General features: G+C 43.6%; 7 protein-coding genes across 9 annotated transcripts; 4 read left to right on the forward strand and 3 right to left on the reverse strand.

Moving 5' to 3' along the window:
* Positions 1-196: 196 nt before the first annotated feature.
* LOC131269916 (uncharacterized) lies at positions 197-811 on the reverse strand. The gene is made up of 3 exons (XM_058272386.1): positions 710-811; positions 422-646; positions 197-365 (listed from the first exon to the last, which is right to left on the reverse strand). The coding sequence occupies exons 1-3, from the start codon at positions 792-794 to the stop codon at positions 343-345; spliced, it is 333 nt and encodes a 110-aa protein (XP_058128369.1). The 5' UTR covers positions 795-811; the 3' UTR covers positions 197-342.
* Positions 812-960: 149 nt separating this feature from the next.
* LOC131269150 (bystin) lies at positions 961-2,824 on the forward strand. The gene is made up of 4 exons (XM_058271517.1): positions 961-1,296; positions 1,367-1,496; positions 1,565-2,365; positions 2,436-2,824. The coding sequence occupies exons 1-4, from the start codon at positions 1,026-1,028 to the stop codon at positions 2,686-2,688; spliced, it is 1,455 nt and encodes a 484-aa protein (XP_058127500.1). The 5' UTR covers positions 961-1,025; the 3' UTR covers positions 2,689-2,824.
* Positions 2,825-3,417: 593 nt separating this feature from the next.
* Positions 3,418-6,557, forward strand: LOC131269442 (secretory carrier-associated membrane protein 5A). Of its 3 annotated transcripts, none has more exons than XM_058272006.1 (6): positions 3,418-3,643; positions 3,744-3,970; positions 4,108-4,369; positions 5,283-5,607; positions 5,685-5,937; positions 6,011-6,557. In XM_058272006.1, the coding sequence occupies exons 2-6, from the start codon at positions 3,914-3,916 to the stop codon at positions 6,158-6,160; spliced, it is 1,047 nt and encodes a 348-aa protein (XP_058127989.1). In that variant the 5' UTR covers positions 3,418-3,643; positions 3,744-3,913; the 3' UTR covers positions 6,161-6,557. The 3 variants fall into 3 exon arrangements, with proteins under 3 accessions (XP_058127989.1, XP_058127820.1, XP_058127904.1); XM_058271837.1 differs by having other exon boundaries at positions 3,419-3,643; positions 4,093-4,369; XM_058271921.1 differs by having other exon boundaries at positions 3,419-3,643; positions 4,093-4,350; positions 5,273-5,607.
* A 2,650-nt stretch (positions 6,558-9,207) lies between these two features.
* Positions 9,208-10,386, reverse strand: LOC131269801 (large ribosomal subunit protein eL36). Its single transcript, XM_058272358.1, has 3 exons — positions 10,299-10,386; positions 9,883-10,014; positions 9,208-9,572 (listed from the first exon to the last, which is right to left on the reverse strand). Exons 2-3 carry the CDS (start codon positions 10,003-10,005, stop codon positions 9,354-9,356), a joined length of 342 nt encoding a protein of 113 aa, XP_058128341.1. The 5' UTR covers positions 10,006-10,014; positions 10,299-10,386; the 3' UTR covers positions 9,208-9,353.
* A 253-nt stretch (positions 10,387-10,639) lies between these two features.
* LOC131268853 (histone H4 transcription factor) lies at positions 10,640-12,924 on the forward strand. Its single transcript, XM_058271176.1, has 4 exons — positions 10,640-11,049; positions 11,118-11,763; positions 11,832-12,148; positions 12,228-12,924. The coding sequence occupies exons 1-4, from the start codon at positions 10,759-10,761 to the stop codon at positions 12,813-12,815; spliced, it is 1,842 nt and encodes a 613-aa protein (XP_058127159.1). The 5' UTR covers positions 10,640-10,758; the 3' UTR covers positions 12,816-12,924.
* A 586-nt stretch (positions 12,925-13,510) lies between these two features.
* Positions 13,511-15,402, forward strand: LOC131269350 (small ribosomal subunit protein eS6). Its single transcript, XM_058271732.1, has 3 exons — positions 13,511-13,608; positions 13,982-14,189; positions 14,269-15,402. The coding sequence occupies exons 1-3, from the start codon at positions 13,603-13,605 to the stop codon at positions 15,216-15,218; spliced, it is 1,164 nt and encodes a 387-aa protein (XP_058127715.1). The 5' UTR covers positions 13,511-13,602; the 3' UTR covers positions 15,219-15,402.
* A 157-nt stretch (positions 15,403-15,559) lies between these two features.
* LOC131269627 (zinc finger protein 160-like) lies at positions 15,560-16,729 on the reverse strand. Its single transcript, XM_058272128.1, has 2 exons — positions 16,499-16,729; positions 15,560-16,428 (listed from the first exon to the last, which is right to left on the reverse strand). The coding sequence occupies exons 1-2, from the start codon at positions 16,661-16,663 to the stop codon at positions 15,589-15,591; spliced, it is 1,005 nt and encodes a 334-aa protein (XP_058128111.1). The 5' UTR covers positions 16,664-16,729; the 3' UTR covers positions 15,560-15,588.
* Positions 16,730-16,732: the final 3 nt, after the last annotated feature.

Genomic DNA, 16,732 nt, shown 5'->3' on the forward strand with positions numbered 1-16,732 from the left:
CGTCTAAGTGATCATCCCTCGTATCGGCTATCAGCTCATCAAGGGTTTCAATGAATAAGTGACCCGCGGTACCACGTTTGCTGGCGAATAATTCATGCAGTTCCCTATCAGACATACATTAGGACGGTTTTAATATTGAGGAAATGAAAAAGAATAAATTAAAAAAAGACATTTATATCTCCCAAAGTGGTGCATCACAAAGGATTTCTTTGTAGGTGAATTTATGGCAGAGGAGTTCTTAAACACTCGATGCACGACTTAAGACGATTTTCCACTTGTGTTTCATCCAACTGGTAGCCACGTTTGGACATCTGCGAAGCAATGTAGCGCCATATATCACGCTTAGTGACGAATGCATTTTGCCCGTTTTCGTCGCCACATTGGCGAAGGAGTTGGATAAATTTTCGCGTCGCCGAGACAGACCACCTCAGATTACCGAACCGTTGGTATATTGTTTGCTGGTGGCGAGTTTTTAACGATGACTTAAGTGTAGGATCTTGTCCGCCAAGAGGTGCTTTGTCTTCGTGCACAGGAATGTATTCATCAGTAGGGATGCTGTACACTGTACCATCAATCATGACGAGGAACGGTTCATTGCCAACGTTTTCAAGTAAAGCTCTTTCGACGATAAATTCTTTTAATCCATCTACAGTTTTTTCGATTGTATCATTACAAGCAAGACAGCAATAAAAATATATTCTACACATACCTTCGGATTTACATTTGTGTACCTTGCCATTGTGTATTAGTGCGTCACCATGGGGAGTACATAAAATAAACGCCCGTTTTATCATTTCGATTGATATTAAATCAAAAAACGGTCCGCTGGTCGCAAAACACTTTTTGAACTGTTTATAAACAATCAAAGGGAACAGGGTGTTTCATATTTCAACGAAATCGTTTGACAATTCCATTTGACATCAATTTCTTGACGCTTCGTGCAAATCAGTCGCACGAGGTTTTGTTTTGGATCGCTCGCCTATTGTTTGCCCGGTGTTTAAAATACTGTTTCTATCCATTGTAAAATGGGCAAATCGAAAACACATCGTATTAAAAGCATTCCCGGGCCTAGCACTGCCCTCGCAGACCAAATAAATGAAGGTCGGGTATCGAAGAAATCGAAACAACCGAAGGTTCGGCTGCGTGCAGAGGAACGCGATTACGTTGACTCGAAGTCGTCCATGAAGATATTGAAGGAAGCTCGAAAACAACAAGCCGAACTAAATCTCCTCGGTGATTCGTTTGGGCCAACGCTAGCGGAGTCGTCTACGGTCAAAAAGAGGCATCGATTGGATGGTAAGGCAACAATCTATTCGCTGAACAATTGCAACAGCTCGGTGTAATATTTGTCCGTATTTCCCTGTAGACAGAGGATCTTCCGATGAATCCGACCTGGAAGATGGACAGGGTGAGGCCGATGTCGATGGACAGGAATTGTTTGATGATATCAAAATCAACGAGGAAGATGAACGTGCATTTGAGATGTTTCAGAACAAGTGAGATTGAAGCGTGCTCCTAGTGATGAACTTGTTAATAATAATACTGTTTTTATCTGTATCCTTAGGGATGGAGCGAAGACACGTACGCTTGCGGACTTAATTCTAGAAAAAATATCAGAAAAACAAACTGAAATTCAAACTCAGTTTACCGACAACGGATCACTGCAGCTGGAAGAGATAGATCCTCGAGTGCGTGAAATGTATGAAGGCGTGCGGGACGTACTGAAACGCTACCGCAACGGAAAGATGCCGAAAGCATTCAAGCTTATTCCGAAGCTGCGAAACTGGGAGCAGTTTCTCTACATTACGGAGCCACAAAATTGGAGTGCCGCTGCCATGTTCCAAGCGGTGAGAATATTTTCCTCCAGTTTGACGCAGTACATGGCACAACGTTTCTACAATCTTGTACTGTTGCCACGAGTACGTGATGACCTGGCAGAGTATGGTCGGCTGAACTTTTACCTTTACCGGGCGCTGAAGCTAGCGCTGTACAAACCGGCTGGTTTCATGAAGGGTATCATCCTGCCTCTCCTTGAGTCCGGCGACTGTACTTTACGCGAAGCGATTATCTTTGGCAGCATCATTAGCACCACCAAGATTCCGGCTCTTCACATTTCGGCTTGCTTGCTCAAAATCTGCGAAATGGAATATTCCGGTGCCTGTTCGGTGTTTATCCGCATCATTCTAGACAAACGCTATGCACTACCATATCGCGTCGTTGACGCAGCTGTTTTCCATTTTCTCAAGTTCGAGCAGGATAAACGAGAACTACCCACACTATGGCACAAGGCTTTGCTATCCTTTGCCCAGTGGTACAAGAATGATATTTCTTCGGAGCAGAAAGATGCTTTGATGCAGCTGTTGAGGTAAGGGTTTTAAAATTAATTAAAATTAAACAATATAAAGGATATTAACATTACGCTTCGACATTCGCAGGAAAAAGTCCCACAAGAAAATCACCCCAGAAATCCGACGAGAGCTGATAGCTGGACGCTGCCGCGATGTGGAAATTGGCCAGAGTCTGGTGCATGAGGCGGATGTGGAGTTCCAAGAGGACAATGATTACACTCCGATGGATGATGATGCGTCAGGAAACTCGTTTGTGAAGAAATCGAAACCCAGCGAAAATGATGAAGAAATGGAAAGCGACGGTGACGATGATGATGACGAAGATGAAGATGATGTTTAAGATAGATACGTTATCTGTTTTGTCACAGTTTTATTGGCAATATTCTTCATTTAACAAGATATTTATCCATCTATCGAAAACAAATAAAAGTTTGAAAGCAGAACTTTGAAAATTAAGGCTGCTGATAAGCCCCTACACTTTCAGTCATGATTTCCTCTTCTTCTTGGCGTAACGACCTGTCCGTTAAGGGCTTACGAGACTTGTTTCCCTGTTGTATGTGGATAGTCAGTCCTCTCGTACAGGGGAGGGTCCGGTCCACCTTGGCTGTCGCGGACCCCTATGTCCCCCCTAGCCATTACTTACTTGTTTGAAAAAGGAATGAAAGAGATTTAACTGTCGGCTCTTCTAAACAAATAATTAAAAAGGAGACCCAATCCATCCAACCACAGCGACGTCGACAATTGGGCATCGTCCTAAAAATTGCTCAATATTGCCATTATGTTCTAATTTTGATTTGATAAACATCGATGATAGCTCGCAGCTGCTGGAAAAAAAAACGTGGGAAACGTTGATAAAAACCCAAAAATGTTTTTAAACATGTTAAACAGTGTTAAATCAAACTGCAATAATTTTTATCGGAAATTGTTTCGTTACCATTTTCAAATCGAAATTCCACAGAAGACAGAACATGTCAAAAATGACAGCAGTTTGACAAGAACAAAAAGACCGATCTACCTGTGATGTTTCATGCATATTGGTTTCTGAGGAAAAAAGGGAAGAGTTTGTAGAATATCGCTTTCCAGCTGCTCAGACGAAGCAACTTTACTAACAGTTGTGAGACGTACTTCGTGTTCCAGAATATAACTGTAATGTTATTTCCCTGCACAGTGGATGCTGGAAGTTGAAACAAAGGATTTTAGTGTTGACTAAGATAACGCTAGTTGCGTTCAATTACACGAAGCCGGACTGATAACACTCCAGTGACGTAGCCGTTGTGGGTTGAGAAGAGAAAAAGGTACCCCAAGATCGATCGAAACGCCTCTGCGTTCTAGTTCTGTGTTTTCTGTGTATCGCTTGTGAGTAAACGTTTTTTTTCTTCGCTACTCTTCGATTAGCCTACTACCATCTTTAAAATATACGAGGAAGAAAGTGACACCACAATCAAGTGCATTCGGTTAATCATCTTGTGCTGACAAGTGCGAGTGACACAGACACACAGATTGCGTCTTTAGCAGATTGAACATCCGACGGCGAAGACGACAACGACTGGCCAATTCCTCACACAATGGCTGGATTGAATGATAATCCGTTCGGCGAGCCGGAGGTTGACAACCCGTTTGCGGTAAGTATTGATCGATTTGGTATCGATTTCATTGGAAAGCGGTACGATCGGGGTGACGCACCGTTGTAGGGGATGATTGTGCATTTCATTCTACATTTCCGTTTATGTGCCCTCCCTTGCAGGATCCATCAATACAGCAGATAACGAGAAACACCACCAGCCTCCAACAGACACTAGACGACTATCGGCCATTCGATAATGACCGCAATGTGCTCGGTACCAATGGTGCGAATCAGCCGGCCACCCTACACCCGTCCACACAGTCCCCACCGGTTTACAATCCGAGTGGAGCACAGTATCAGGCCAACGGCAATGGCGCAACGTCCGTTGGCGGAAGTAAACCCGCCGGAATGACTCAAATCTCCACCGCTGAGCTCGAGGTACGTAGCACGGATGATGGTTGTGCAGGGAGTTCCTAACGGACACAAACTAATGCACCTCCCTACAGTAACCACACCAATCTCGAACTATGGTCTAATGTCTTTTTTCTGTCAATTACATTTCATCGCACACGCACGAAATTATGAAAATTCGCTTGTTCGTGGACATTTCAATCGGCGTCGTGATCACGTTTTGCCATCGTTGCCTTATCGATAGGATCTTCGGGTATGTTCTACGTGTTTTCATAGCTTATTTTTGCTATTTTTCACTCCCACTATTTAATTTTATCATCCTTTGCTTGCGTACAAATGATTATTAACCGAATTTAGTTTCTCAACAAAAAAAGTGTATTTCCTTTCCTCGTTAATCTTTTACTTAGCAAGGTCATAATAGACAACAAATCGACCAGAAAAGGGTCTTATCTACCACAGTAACAGGACAAATACTCGTTGTCATGGAGTTTATTGGATTGATTGAACAGCTTTTCCTTTCTTTTTGCGCCACGGTTTGACAATCATCTCAAGCTCCATGACTTTCCGAGTGTCGTCGATAGGACTCTTATCAAAACATGAAAACGCACACAGTTTGGTGGTGCAGTTGTTTTTGTGCTATGACTAATCATCTCCCCATCCGGTGTGTGGGGTTTATGGCATTTGGGTTAATTAAGATCGTTTTTTGATTTTCAATTTTGTCGCTACTTCTTCGAAAAGGAAGAAATGTTGTCAAATTGTATTAAATATTTTAGTTTTCCAAATTTCATTTCACGCATACCAAAATATATGGGGTCATTTTATCCATGTTTAAGCAATTGAAGAAAAAAAGATCGCATGCAGAAACACCTATTCACTGATAGATTATGGCTTAGTCAATACTTATAATATATCGAATATTAAATTCGCTATTGTTTCGCTTCTACTCCAGCGGGCGCAAGAAGAGCTGGAGCGAAAAACCCGGGAGCTGGAGCGTCGGGAAGCAAACATGATGCGCAGTTCGAACGAGCGCCCTAACAATTGGCCCCCGCTGCCGTCTATGTGCCCGGTGCAGCCGTGTTTCTACCACGACATCAACGTCGATATTCCGGTCGAGTTCCAGAAGGTAGTCCAACGACTCTACTATCTGTGGATGTTCTACGCGCTGGTGATGGTGGTTAACATTCTCGGCGGACTGGTCATACTGATCCACTCGGGGGAAGTTCGCACCTTCGGGTTGGCCATCTTCTACGCCGTCTTGTTCACCCCTGCCTCTTTTCTCTGCTGGTAAGTAGCCCGTGGCAAACCACCTTTTCTTTAATATTTTGACTTATGCCATTGTCCTCTCTTTCCATTTTGTATAGGTATCGTCCAGCATATAAGGCCTTCAAGACGGACTCCAGCTTCAACTTTATGATGTTCTTCTTCATATTCTCCTTCCAAGCGCTTGTGACCACGATTCAAACTGTCGGCTTTCCCGGTTCGGGCACATGTGGCGTCATCATGGCCATCAGCCAATTTAGTGCCGGTTGGGGCGTCGTCGTCGGGCTGTTCCTCATGTGCATCGCCCTTGCGTACGGAACCTGTGCCGCAGGAAATATTTTCATGCTGACAAAGGTACGTAGTTTCGTCGGTTTTTGGTTTCATTTCCTTCGTCTACCGTGCTAAACAATATTGTTCTCGTTCTCAGGTCCACCAGATCTACCGATCCGGCGAGAAACTTACCATGAACAAGGCCCGTGAAGAGTTCCAGAATCAATTCTTCGGCAATGCGATCGTGCGGGACGCGGCAGCCGGTGCCGCCCGCGCCTCCGTTCAGAGCACTTTGAACAGGTACTAGATCCACTCGTGGTTTCGCCCTTTCTTCTCCTTCTTCCATCTTTTCATTACGTCCACTTTTAACACACACACTCTGCACACACCGTTGTTGTGTTAGTTCGGTTCTAGCGACAACGATTGCGCCCCTTGACCAGACACCGAATCTAGGGCCGTCTTTTCCAATCAAACATCCCCGATTAACACAGAAAAATAAACCCATTTAATTGCACTGCGATTTATTCCCCTTCCTTTTGGTACCTTGGGACCTCTGGTACGACTGTTACGAATTTGACCGCCCCATACGCCCTTAGATGAAGCATTTCCGTCCCAACGTGCTGTTTCCTCCCCCGTTATGCCTAGAGATTGTCAATATTATTTTTCCATTTCTTCTAAAGATATCATTAATTATAGTGCCTTTCCTTTCAACTGCGTTTTGTGATGCGTGTGAATTTTTCATTCGAACCTTAAGATTGTTTAAAATCGTTTTCCTACCGACCTACCTTGGGTCGGCAAGTTGTTTTCCTTTTGTTACTTCGTTTGATTTGCGTTAATTTTTACCCTTAATTATTTTTCTTCTTTCAATTACGGCTATTTTTTACTTAGCCGTGTGAAAAGTCATAAGATTAGTATATTGAAGCGACCTTTTTGTTTTCTCTGAGGAACACGAGATTACTTGCACTCCCCATTTGTCGTGGTATGCGTCATTTATCGCCAGGATTCTTTATACTTTGTGTGACAGTTAGTGAACTATATACTGATTTGAAAAATGAAAACCCAGATGTTTATTAGGCCAACTGATGAGAAGCAAATACAGTTGGCAAGAGTAACAGTTACGTTGTGGCCTTTACGATTAGGTTAAGTGACAGTGTACAAGAAGTAAAAATATCAAAGACCGGCGCAACGCAATGCATCTACTGTTGATTTTCTTTGAGTTAGGAACTATCCAAAAGAATTTAGAAGCACGAAGTAAATGCTGCTTCTCCCAGTCGTTACTTAAGTTTTGAACAAAGGATACACTGGCTCAATGTGCACGTTTGAGTATTTAAGCTTCGATGAGACACACTCCAAATAATTGATAAATTAGTTGTTTAGGTATTCTATGCAATGATAACAACAAAATTTAAAAACAAGAAACATGAGTTTTTTGTACGTTTTATTCCAACGCACTGAATTAATTTACAAAAAGGACAAAGGAACTTTCCTAACTGTGCATTATGAGCAGCAGCAACACTAATCTTAGATGCTTTTGATGATATAATTAGGTTTGGATGAAAAGCATAAAATCAACCATGCCAAGAAACAGTGGAACATGAAAAAATAAGAAAGACGAGACCCGTACGTGGACGAAACGAAAGAAGAAAAAAATAATCAAAACGATAACGAAACTTTACTTATGGTTTATATTTATCTTAGATTTACTACATGAAAAACAACAAAAATAACACTACTATACGAATAAAGAATACTACAGTGCTAGTTTGTTCTTTTTATTTTTAAATTTACTTTTTGTGTCTTCGTCAGTGGGTAGAATAAACTGACACGCACGTTTCATTTGACTTCATTTTCCCATTCTTTCTTTGCATCATTCCGATTTGTAGTTCTCATTGAATAAATTAGTTTTTTTTAAATTTTGCATGCATGATTACGTTCTATATTGTTATGCTTGCATGTTTCTCGTAAACGAAGATCACCATCCCTTTCCACGTGTAAGCTGGAATTATAGCGATCCAAAAAATGTCCTACGATGTAATAGTAAAAAGTAGTCTCCATTCAAGGTACAATTTCTTCGGATTCCCATACAAACCACCCAGGAATCCCCAAAACTACCCTCCTTATATTTGAATGTTGGCTAGAGGATGATTGATAACATCACCTTTGTATACTGTGTACATTCTAGCCCGTATTGAAAACCCCGGTCCCGTTCGATGCAATGTTGTGTCCCTGATCTGTGTCTCCATCTTCAACGTGCAAGAGTTTATCTAATGCTGAACTTCAACCAGAAGAAAAACGCTCCTTGAAGAAAAACAGGAGCCGAAAAGTCATTGCAGTGCAGGTACCATCGAAATAGAAAAACGCTGATTTCGTAACCAGATTACAAACCATTACCACCCGTTGTTAACGACAAATTATGATGCATGTGTCCATCACCCTTCTCTCTAATAGCTCGTATATTTTCTTGCGTGTATTATTCCACGTGTTTGTTGGCGTTCATTCCTGGCAACGTTTTTACATGTTTCTACGGTGTCTACGATTAGATACACTAGAGCAATATACCATTTAATCCTATCGCCACAGTGTCCAGTCCCTGCAGTCCTTCATGTGTCCTTTCGTAAACATTTTCCTTTGGCTGTCCGCATCGCATTCGTACTATCCTTTGGATGTTAAATCTTGCAATTTTGACTTTAGGTTCGTTTAGGTCGTCTCGCAAAAGGCACATGAGTTGTAAGAAACGTAACTGTGGACCGCCAGTAATTAGGTTTTATTCAGTTTACATTATCACATAGCACACATTTCCCAAATCATGCGATGGTTACGGAAAGAAATGCTTTCCATCTTACATGCTGTGTTATCGTTTAGACGAGCAGGCTTTGAACAATACACGAACGGTTGCTTGGATAGTGATCACGCACGAGGGGAGTGTGGTAACAAGTCGTACCAAGTAACATAAACTTATAATACATTTCTTGATAAATAGGAATGACTTATAAAGCGATGATGATAACTGTACTTTAATTGCTTTTTCAATGTACAAAAGGTAAAAAAAAACGACTAGGTTACCGTAGCCGTTCGTAAGCTTAAAAAATCCCTCATAGATAACCCCCATTTTCGGAGAGAATCAAAGCCAGATCAATTGGATACTATTAAACTCTAAACTCGGTGGAATTGTGGTAAAGACAAGGATTCGTTACGGAACAAACAAATCTCATCTTAACATTAATCGCTCGATGTAACATTAAAGATGCTGGAAGAAAATATAATGCAAGCCTCGCCTATTTCCGAATACCGAAATTGATGACAATTGACTGAATGTTGTATCATGTTTCTTTCCCAATCAAAGAAACCCTGCTATTAGGAGTCTTGTTTAGCTTTTATTCTTCAAGAATGTTATAATCCTTACACAAACACGCACCAGAAGAAGATCCAACGCTCGTCCGTGCATCCGATCTTCGCGCGGCCGTCAACAATTTCCCACCGACAATAGCGGAGACGGATGTTTACTTGTGGCCAGCCTTGCGCATATGGGCCAGAATGTTGGACAGCTCCTCACGCTTCCTCTTAGCACGGATGTGCGTGCCGAGGCGTCGCTTCAGGAACTTCAGCGCACGCTTGTCCTTCGACACCTTCAGCAATTCCATACCACGCTTCTCATACGGAGCATGGCCAACGACTTCACGGACCAAATCGCGCACGAATTTGGTATGCTTCGTTTGAATCTGTATATGAGGATAAAGTTTAGATAACGGAAGAATCGCATTAATTCCTATTGCTTTTCCCCAACACTATAGTCACTCTAACTAAAACTGAAGTAGAAATAAGGTATCAGATCCAAAATTTAACCATCGAGTATGATTTTTCAAACCGTGCCAACAGAAGCCGACCAATAGAACATTGGCCAGTCTGCGGACGGTAGGGAAATGCATACGGTCTGTGAATGGATTAATGGAGGTTTCATCATGGTAACGAACATTGTGTTTCACTCTGGAAACAATCGGGACTCACAGTGTGCCATCATTTAATACTTACACCCTTCAGTCGAGACGGGCGGATACCCTTGACTTTGCGGTCGCCACGGTACTGCAGCTGCTTTATTTTGGTGGTCCTGTGGCCTTTTCTAAGGCCGACGCACATTTCGTACCTCGGAGCCATGTTTCCGTCCTAAATGCCGTCGTCCCCACAGTTGATACGCCAGAGGTACACACGATGATGTCGTCGGGGGCAGGGCAGGGGAAGCGGAGCAACCAAATGCAACACGATGGGCGAAAGACAACGAAAACATTACGTTAGTATAGTGTTGGTTAGGCAACATATTCCACGTTTTCCACTATCGGTCAAGCTCAAGAGCGGCACGACTTTACACAACACCATTTCCGCACGAACGTCGGTGCGCCTCGTTTGGAAATTTGTGAAAAATTGAGCAGCTCCCAGGGACCACATCCTACCTCTTCGTCTGTGACAGCCGGAAAAGAACTCCAAGTGCCAGTCGTGATGCGAAGCGCTGTCGGATGGAAAAGTCGGAAGTCGAGCTGACAGCGTCAAACGGGCGACATTTGCGAGTGCAGTCGATGCTGTTCATCGACTAAACATATTAAGTGAAATTATAACTCATCTTGTTTCCCCTCAAGCATGTTTATTATTGTTTATTCACACATTTTTCAGTTAAATATTAAATAATGGATCAATTTAATGTTTCAAACCAAATTGTTTAAATAATATTGTTTAATCGACGAACCGTAAAACAATAATCGATGAAAAGCACACGATTCTGTCAAAGGTCGTTGTTTACGTAAAAATTCGGTCCCGCGTGTTTAGTGGTATTCTACTCGGCGTCTGTTACTGTACCGTGTGTACCGGCAAGCACATTTTCTCTCATTATTTAGAGCATTGTAAGGCATTTACACCATGGGCAAATCAAAAAAACGACCACGGTCAACGTCGTCCACGACCAACGATAGTCCGGGTAAGAAAGATAAACCGACATTGGATCCTTCCGAGGGTGCTACTGTGGAGGAAGGACATTCCTCACTGGCCACAAAGGTAAAGCAGGAGGAAGAGTTTTTGAATAAAAGAATAGACGAATGGATTGAATCACGGGTTAATGCGGAGGTCATCTTGCCCCCCTCTGACGATGAAGATCATGGTGAAAGGGAAGATGAAGACCAGATAAACCAATTATGGGTTGACTCTATAATGGTAAGTATTCTTTTGTTAGTTGTCCAAGCCGTGCCAAACGACGCTAATGAGGATGTTTAACGTTCCAGAGCAACTTCAGGCAGCAGTTGAGTACACTGAGCGAAGACGAAAAAAGGAAAAGTTTCAAGTACGAATGCGAGTGGAAGAAGTGTGTTTTTATGACCGGGAAGGACCACAGATATTTCCAGCATGTTGAAATGCACGCGGAGGAGACCGAGAAAGACAACAATGTATTTGCATGCAGCTGGGATCTGTGCTGCTTTATTAGTAACGATAAGTCGATTTTCAACTCTCATGTGCACGTACACGCCTACCACACGAAGCTGAAGGTTCACGGTGCCAGCTTGAGTATGTTGGCAAATTTTCCCAAATGTAACTACGACAGCGGGACTCGAAACGATATTAGCAAAATTCCGTTAAGCTACACCTGCGAGTGGAAAAGTTGTGGACAGAAATTCGATAAAATTATGGAGTTTAACTATCATGTAGCGCACCACTTGTACGATAAGGCGACGCCCGGCAAAAAATCTCTACCGGAACCAGTTGCCTGTATGTGGGCACTCTGCACGTTTTCTTTAACCAAACTTGCTATTGGCTTGAGGCATTTGAGGAAGCACACAAAACAAAGGGAAGTCGCGTGCTTTAATTGTGGTACAATGTTTTTTGAGCGGGTAATGTATAGAAATCATTGCTTTCGACAAGTTGATCTGCGATGTAAGTATTTCGTGCAAGCTCATGTGATTATCGTTTGTGTAACAACAATACCACCTTTCAATTTACAGATCGCAAGTTCAAATGTGAAGAATGCAATAAATTCTTTACCACTGAGCGCCTGCTCAACAACCATGCCGACATCCATTCATACCACGTGTCGTGCCCGAGGTGTCCAAGAAAGTTCACGGCACCAAGTCAAATGATAATGCATTTAAATCGAATACATTTGAAGTTGCGTCCGATGGCATGTACGCAGTGCGAATATCGGACGTACACTGCGTCGGAGTTGAAAAAGCATATGAATAGACATTCAACGGTGCGTATGTACCGGTGTGACGAGTTCGGCTGTAACGCAACGTTCCGGAGTGAAAGTTCACTCAAGCTCGTAAGTCCAAGGAACTCCAGCGTGAGACGTGAAATACGCTAACTCATTCCATTCTTTTGTTTCGGTATTTTATTCACAGCACATTATCAAACATTACCACCTTCCACCGCCTCATTACGCGTGTCACCTTTGTGAAGCAGGATTTGGTTCCGGCTGGCTTCTTTCCAAGCATCTAAACTTTACTCACGAAATTAAACCGAAACCGGGATGCTCTCGGTATCGCTATAAGATCGATACGGAAGACGGGTTCTACAAAGTGGAACACTACTTTGATAACAAAAAGCAAGAACAGGAAAACCGTGAGAAGGCCGAAAAAAAAGCAGAGAGTTCAAGTGATGATGATGACGATGAAGGTGATAATACTGCACAGCATGTCGCTGAAGGTGATAATACTGCACAGCATGTAAAAACGTCGATCAAAGAGATAAAAATGGTTGGAGAAAATGAAATAGCCATTGATTTGGGTATGGAATTTAAGAAAGGTAACACCGATCAGTCTGATGAGCAAACCACAGTGGCGGAAAGTGTGAGCGTTAAAAAGAAGATAAAATCATTCAAAAACAAAGAAAAACCAGGATCCGCAGAATCGAAAGAGGATAAGAAGACGAACAAGTCCAAAAAAGTGCAGGAGTTCACTGTCATGAAGCGTTACTTGAAGAGCGATTAACCTTATTTCACTAACTTGTGGGTTTTCATAGTAACTATCGCTCAATCATCTTATTGTATGTAGAGCTTATTTCCGTAATAAAGAATTTAGATGTGTTTTAGGTTTCAAAGTTTTCATGTTCTGTATATTGTGTATATTTCCGAAATTTGTCTTTACCCGTTCCAATATTACCTATTTAGGCTGAAACTCTCTACCACATGTACCATTAAATGTTATTTACTAAGTGGTGGAAGATTGATGTACATCTGGAATGTATGAAGATTGAATGATGTTTCGTACCATTATCAAATCGATCTGTAATGAAATAATTACTTTATGTCTTCTTCTTCTTCTTCTTGGTCATGCCTGCCCTTTAAGGGCTTACGAGACTTGTTTCCCTGTTGTACGTGGATAGTCAGTCCTCTCGTACAGGGGAGGGGTCCGGTCTCGGTTGGGATTCGAACCCACGCCGTCGAGGTGGTGAGCCCCGGCGCTCATGGGGCGATCTAAGGGTGCTACCGCCCGGCTGTCGCGGATCCCCCCAATTACTTTATGTATTGAAAGTATATTAAATCGTCGCATAAACTGTTTGTAAAAAATGTGTTTGCCGGTCTTCGTAAAAATAAAAAGTCGACGAAATCGTATGGTCAAGCATCGACCGCACTCACTTTTGTACTGACAGCTGACAGATTCGTAAACGTCAAGTAGACGGAAAACGGAAGTTGACTGTAGCAGTCTAGCTTGGCCGAATCCGTTCATTTTGACAGCCTTTTTACTCTTCTGGAGTGTATGGGAATAGACGTGTAAAATGAAGGTACGACCGAATTGCAGGCATTTTACGCCGAATTAATGTAAAAATCCTACCATAATGTACTGCTCGGAGTGTGAGTTAGTATCAGGAGTGGCAATTTGATGGAAAAGTGATTGAATTTACCATTTTGGAAGCGCAAATAAGGAAATGATTTGGCCAGCGCGTGTTTGATGTGTTTCGTTGTCGTTCTTGGGATATTTGACAGTCGGAACCCGGTCGTGTGTGTATGGAATGTGGACAAGCGAACATGCAATCCGGTGCCTCGACCCGGGAGCGAGCTACGAATGCTATGTTTAGTTGTGATTTCGCGCATAGTGCAACGCAACATAATGCTGAATAATACAACCATTTTTTTCCTTTACAACTTGATTCCCAGCTGAACGTATCGTTTCCCGCAACGGGAGCCCAAAAGACGTTTGACATCCCCTCGGATGATCATAGCCTGCGTTTCTTCTTCGACAAGCGCATGGGCGCTGAGGTCTCTGCTGATCCTCTAGGCGATGAATGGAAGGGTTACGTGCTGAAGATTGCCGGGGGCAACGACAAGCAGGGTTTCCCGATGAAGCAGGGCGTGCTGACCAACAGTAAGTACCCCTTTTGGTGGGTGGTCTCTTTCGTACGTGTTTCAGTGTATTTCATCACCGTTTCTCTGCTTAATTCTAGCCCGTGTTCGTCTGCTGCTGAAGAAGGGACATTCATGCTATCGTCCCCGTCGCACTGGAGAGCGTAAGCGCAAGTCGGTTCGCGGTTGCATCGTCGATCAGAATCTGTCGGCTCTGGCTCTGATCATTGTCCGCAAGGGCGAGAAAGACATTCCCGGACTGACCGATACGCATGTGCTGCGTCGGCTCGGACCGAAGCGCGCTAACAACATCCGCAAGCTGTACAACCTGACCAAGGAGGACGATGTGCGTCAGTTCGTGGTGAAGCGCCCGCTGGCCGCCAAGGATGGCAAGAAGCCGCGCCACAAGGCACCGAAGATCCAGCGCCTGATCACGCCAGTCGTGCTGCAGCGCAAGAGACACCGTCTGCTGGTGAAGAAACGCCGTTCGGAGGCACGCCGCGAGGCCGAGGTTGAGTACGCCCGCATCATAACCCTGCGCCGTCGTCAGGAGCGCGTGCGCCGCCGTTCCCGCCTGTCGTCGATGCGCGACTCGCGCAGCTCCCTAACGTCCGAGAAGGACAAGAAGGAGCTGGCGGCTGCCAAGAAGAAGGAAGCTGCCGCCAAGAAGGAGGCTTCCAAGAAGGACGGTGCTGAGCCGAAGAAGGATGCCTCCAAGAAGGATGCCGCCAAGAAGGATTCCAGCAAGAAGGATGCCGCTGCTAAGAAGGACGTCAAGAAGGATGCTGCCGGCAAGAAGGAGGTGAAGAAGCCGGCAGCAGCAGCAGCCGGTGGCAAGAAGGAGGGCGCTAAGCCGGACGCCAAGAAGGCTGACAAGAAGTCGGCCCCGAAGACCGAGGGTAAGAAGACTGCGGCTGAGAAGAAGCCCGCCAAGGATGCGCCCGCGGCGGCGAAGAAGGAAGCGCCGAAGCGAAAGCCTGAGGCAGCGCCCAAGGGTGAGGCTAGCGCGGCCAAGAAGGAGAAGAAACAGCAACCGCCCAAGAAGAAGTAAAAGCAGGAGCGTTGAGCGAAAAAACGGTTATGGCACGCCGGCACTAAACTCCGATTCTATCTCTGAGCCTGCACCGGTGTCCTTTCCGGGTCTGCCGCCAGTAGGAGTTTTGTAATTTAATCGTAACTGATATGAAGAGAAACAATACACAGAGGTTAAGATAAAGGATCGGATAAGGTGTTCATTTGTGTGTGTTACGTGTTTGTATTTCACCGACCGCTCGATTGCAAAGCATTCATAATTTCATGATCCGAAATTATAAGGATTGTTATTCTACTTTCTTTCGATGAAACTATTTTTGGTGTTACGATAAATTTGTAAATATTTCTTTTAATCTTTGTGAAGTTTATTTTTATTGATGAAACCATTTCTATTCCATTTGTTGCGCAACACGCAACGTACCATCTAAAAGCAACGATTGGTGGTTGAACAACTTATGTATCCTTTCCAGATGACACCGCAAGTGCACTTTCTGGGTAAAATACCTTGTCTGGCAAATGACACACTTAAAACCCTTTTTATCCGAGTGCGATAATTTATGCTTTACTAGATCGGACTTGGATATGAACGATTTGTCGCACGTGCCGCAGAGAAACGATTTAATATCCGCATGGGATTTTATGTGCGTTTTCAGCGTACTGGATTGCGCGAAACTTCGGTTACACAGTTGGCATTGGTACGGTTTTTCTGCTGTATGTATCCGAAGGTGCATACGCAAATTGCCGTTCTGCACGAAGCGTTTGTCGCAATATTCACACCGATAGGGCTTCATTTGGGCGTGCAATCGTTCGTGATCGTCGAGATTTGATTTTCTTGTAAATATTTTTCCACACTTGTTACACCGGTGCTCTTTCTTAGGGCGACTTAACTTTCGGCGCTTTACGGCCATCCGTTTGGCAGGAGCTATTTCCTGCACTACAAGGTCTACTGCGTTCATGGGTTCGGTTAGAAATACGGATCCATCGTTGTCGGACACTTCGTCCCGGATGGGTTGATCCGACGCTTCGTCAAACACTTCATCCGTATTGGGTTGATTGGCCACTTGCTTCGTGATGGTATGTTCTTCGACAGACGTGCTGGCAATGGCCAGGGATCTTGTCCAGATGGTCTCATTGTTTTTACGAATATCGCAAATAAAGCTGTACGCATCGTTCAACCGGGAGAAACACAGCTCACAGAGGTTGTTGGACATGTTTTCATTTGTTTCAATCTAGAAATATATTGTATGCAATTTCCTAGTAATTGTTTGTGTGGGCGCTTTTAGTGATTTTATACCTTACCGTAATATTTGCGATGGCTTTTATTGCCTCGGCGAGCGTAATGATATCCGCGCATTGCAGATAATCGTCCTGAATGTTCCACTTGGTTTGATTAGACAAACATATTCGACAACAGGTTGCCAAATTCGGGACTGTTATCTCAAAAAAATATTCGTCGTTGATCATATTGAAGTAAATGGCATCGTTTTTCAACACTTTCTGGTATGGAAATGAAATGTTGGATCTATACAAAAC

Source organism: Anopheles coustani, chromosome 3 (assembly GCF_943734705.1).
Source record: "Anopheles coustani chromosome 3, idAnoCousDA_361_x.2, whole genome shotgun sequence".
NCBI lineage: Eukaryota > Metazoa > Arthropoda > Insecta > Diptera > Culicidae > Anopheles > Anopheles coustani.

Excerpts from the sequence above, each read along its gene's own strand:
- LOC131269801 (XM_058272358.1), bottom strand. The coding sequence starts at position 10,005 with ATGGCTCCGAGGTACGAAATGTGCGTCGGCCTTAGAAAAGGCCACAGG. Across the intron at positions 9,573-9,882 it reads GCCCGTCTCGACTGAAGGGT|ATTCAAACGAAGCATACCAA; the intron begins GTAAGTATTAAA and ends CCTCATATACAG.
- LOC131268853 (XM_058271176.1), top strand. The coding sequence starts at position 10,759 with ATGGGCAAATCAAAAAAACGACCACGGTCAACGTCGTCCACGACCAAC. Across the intron at positions 11,050-11,117 it reads TATGGGTTGACTCTATAATG|AGCAACTTCAGGCAGCAGTT; the intron begins GTAAGTATTCTT and ends TTAACGTTCCAG. Across the intron at positions 11,764-11,831 it reads TCGACAAGTTGATCTGCGAT|ATCGCAAGTTCAAATGTGAA; the intron begins GTAAGTATTTCG and ends TTCAATTTACAG.
- LOC131269150 (XM_058271517.1), top strand. The coding sequence starts at position 1,026 with ATGGGCAAATCGAAAACACATCGTATTAAAAGCATTCCCGGGCCTAGC. Across the intron at positions 1,297-1,366 it reads AAAGAGGCATCGATTGGATG|ACAGAGGATCTTCCGATGAA; the intron begins GTAAGGCAACAA and ends ATTTCCCTGTAG. Across the intron at positions 2,366-2,435 it reads GCTTTGATGCAGCTGTTGAG|GAAAAAGTCCCACAAGAAAA; the intron begins GTAAGGGTTTTA and ends CGACATTCGCAG.
- LOC131269627 (XM_058272128.1), bottom strand. The coding sequence starts at position 16,663 with ATGATCAACGACGAATATTTTTTTGAGATAACAGTCCCGAATTTGGCA. Across the intron at positions 16,429-16,498 it reads AAGCCATCGCAAATATTACG|ATTGAAACAAATGAAAACAT; the intron begins GTAAGGTATAAA and ends ATATATTTCTAG.
- LOC131269442 (XM_058271837.1), top strand. The coding sequence starts at position 3,914 with ATGGCTGGATTGAATGATAATCCGTTCGGCGAGCCGGAGGTTGACAAC. Across the intron at positions 3,971-4,092 it reads AGGTTGACAACCCGTTTGCG|GATCCATCAATACAGCAGAT; the intron begins GTAAGTATTGAT and ends CCTCCCTTGCAG. Across the intron at positions 4,370-5,282 it reads GGTACGTAGCACGGATGATG|AAGAGCTGGAGCGAAAAACC; the intron begins GTTGTGCAGGGA and ends AGCGGGCGCAAG.
- LOC131269350 (XM_058271732.1), top strand. Across the intron at positions 14,190-14,268 it reads GCAGGGCGTGCTGACCAACA|CCCGTGTTCGTCTGCTGCTG; the intron begins GTAAGTACCCCT and ends GCTTAATTCTAG.
- LOC131269916 (XM_058272386.1), bottom strand. The coding sequence starts at position 794 with ATGATAAAACGGGCGTTTATTTTATGTACTCCCCATGGTGACGCACTA. Across the intron at positions 647-709 it reads ACACAAATGTAAATCCGAAG|ATGGATTAAAAGAATTTATC; the intron begins GTATGTGTAGAA and ends AAAAAACTGTAG. Across the intron at positions 366-421 it reads GTTCGGTAATCTGAGGTGGT|GGGCAAAATGCATTCGTCAC; the intron begins CTGTCTCGGCGA and ends GGCGACGAAAAC.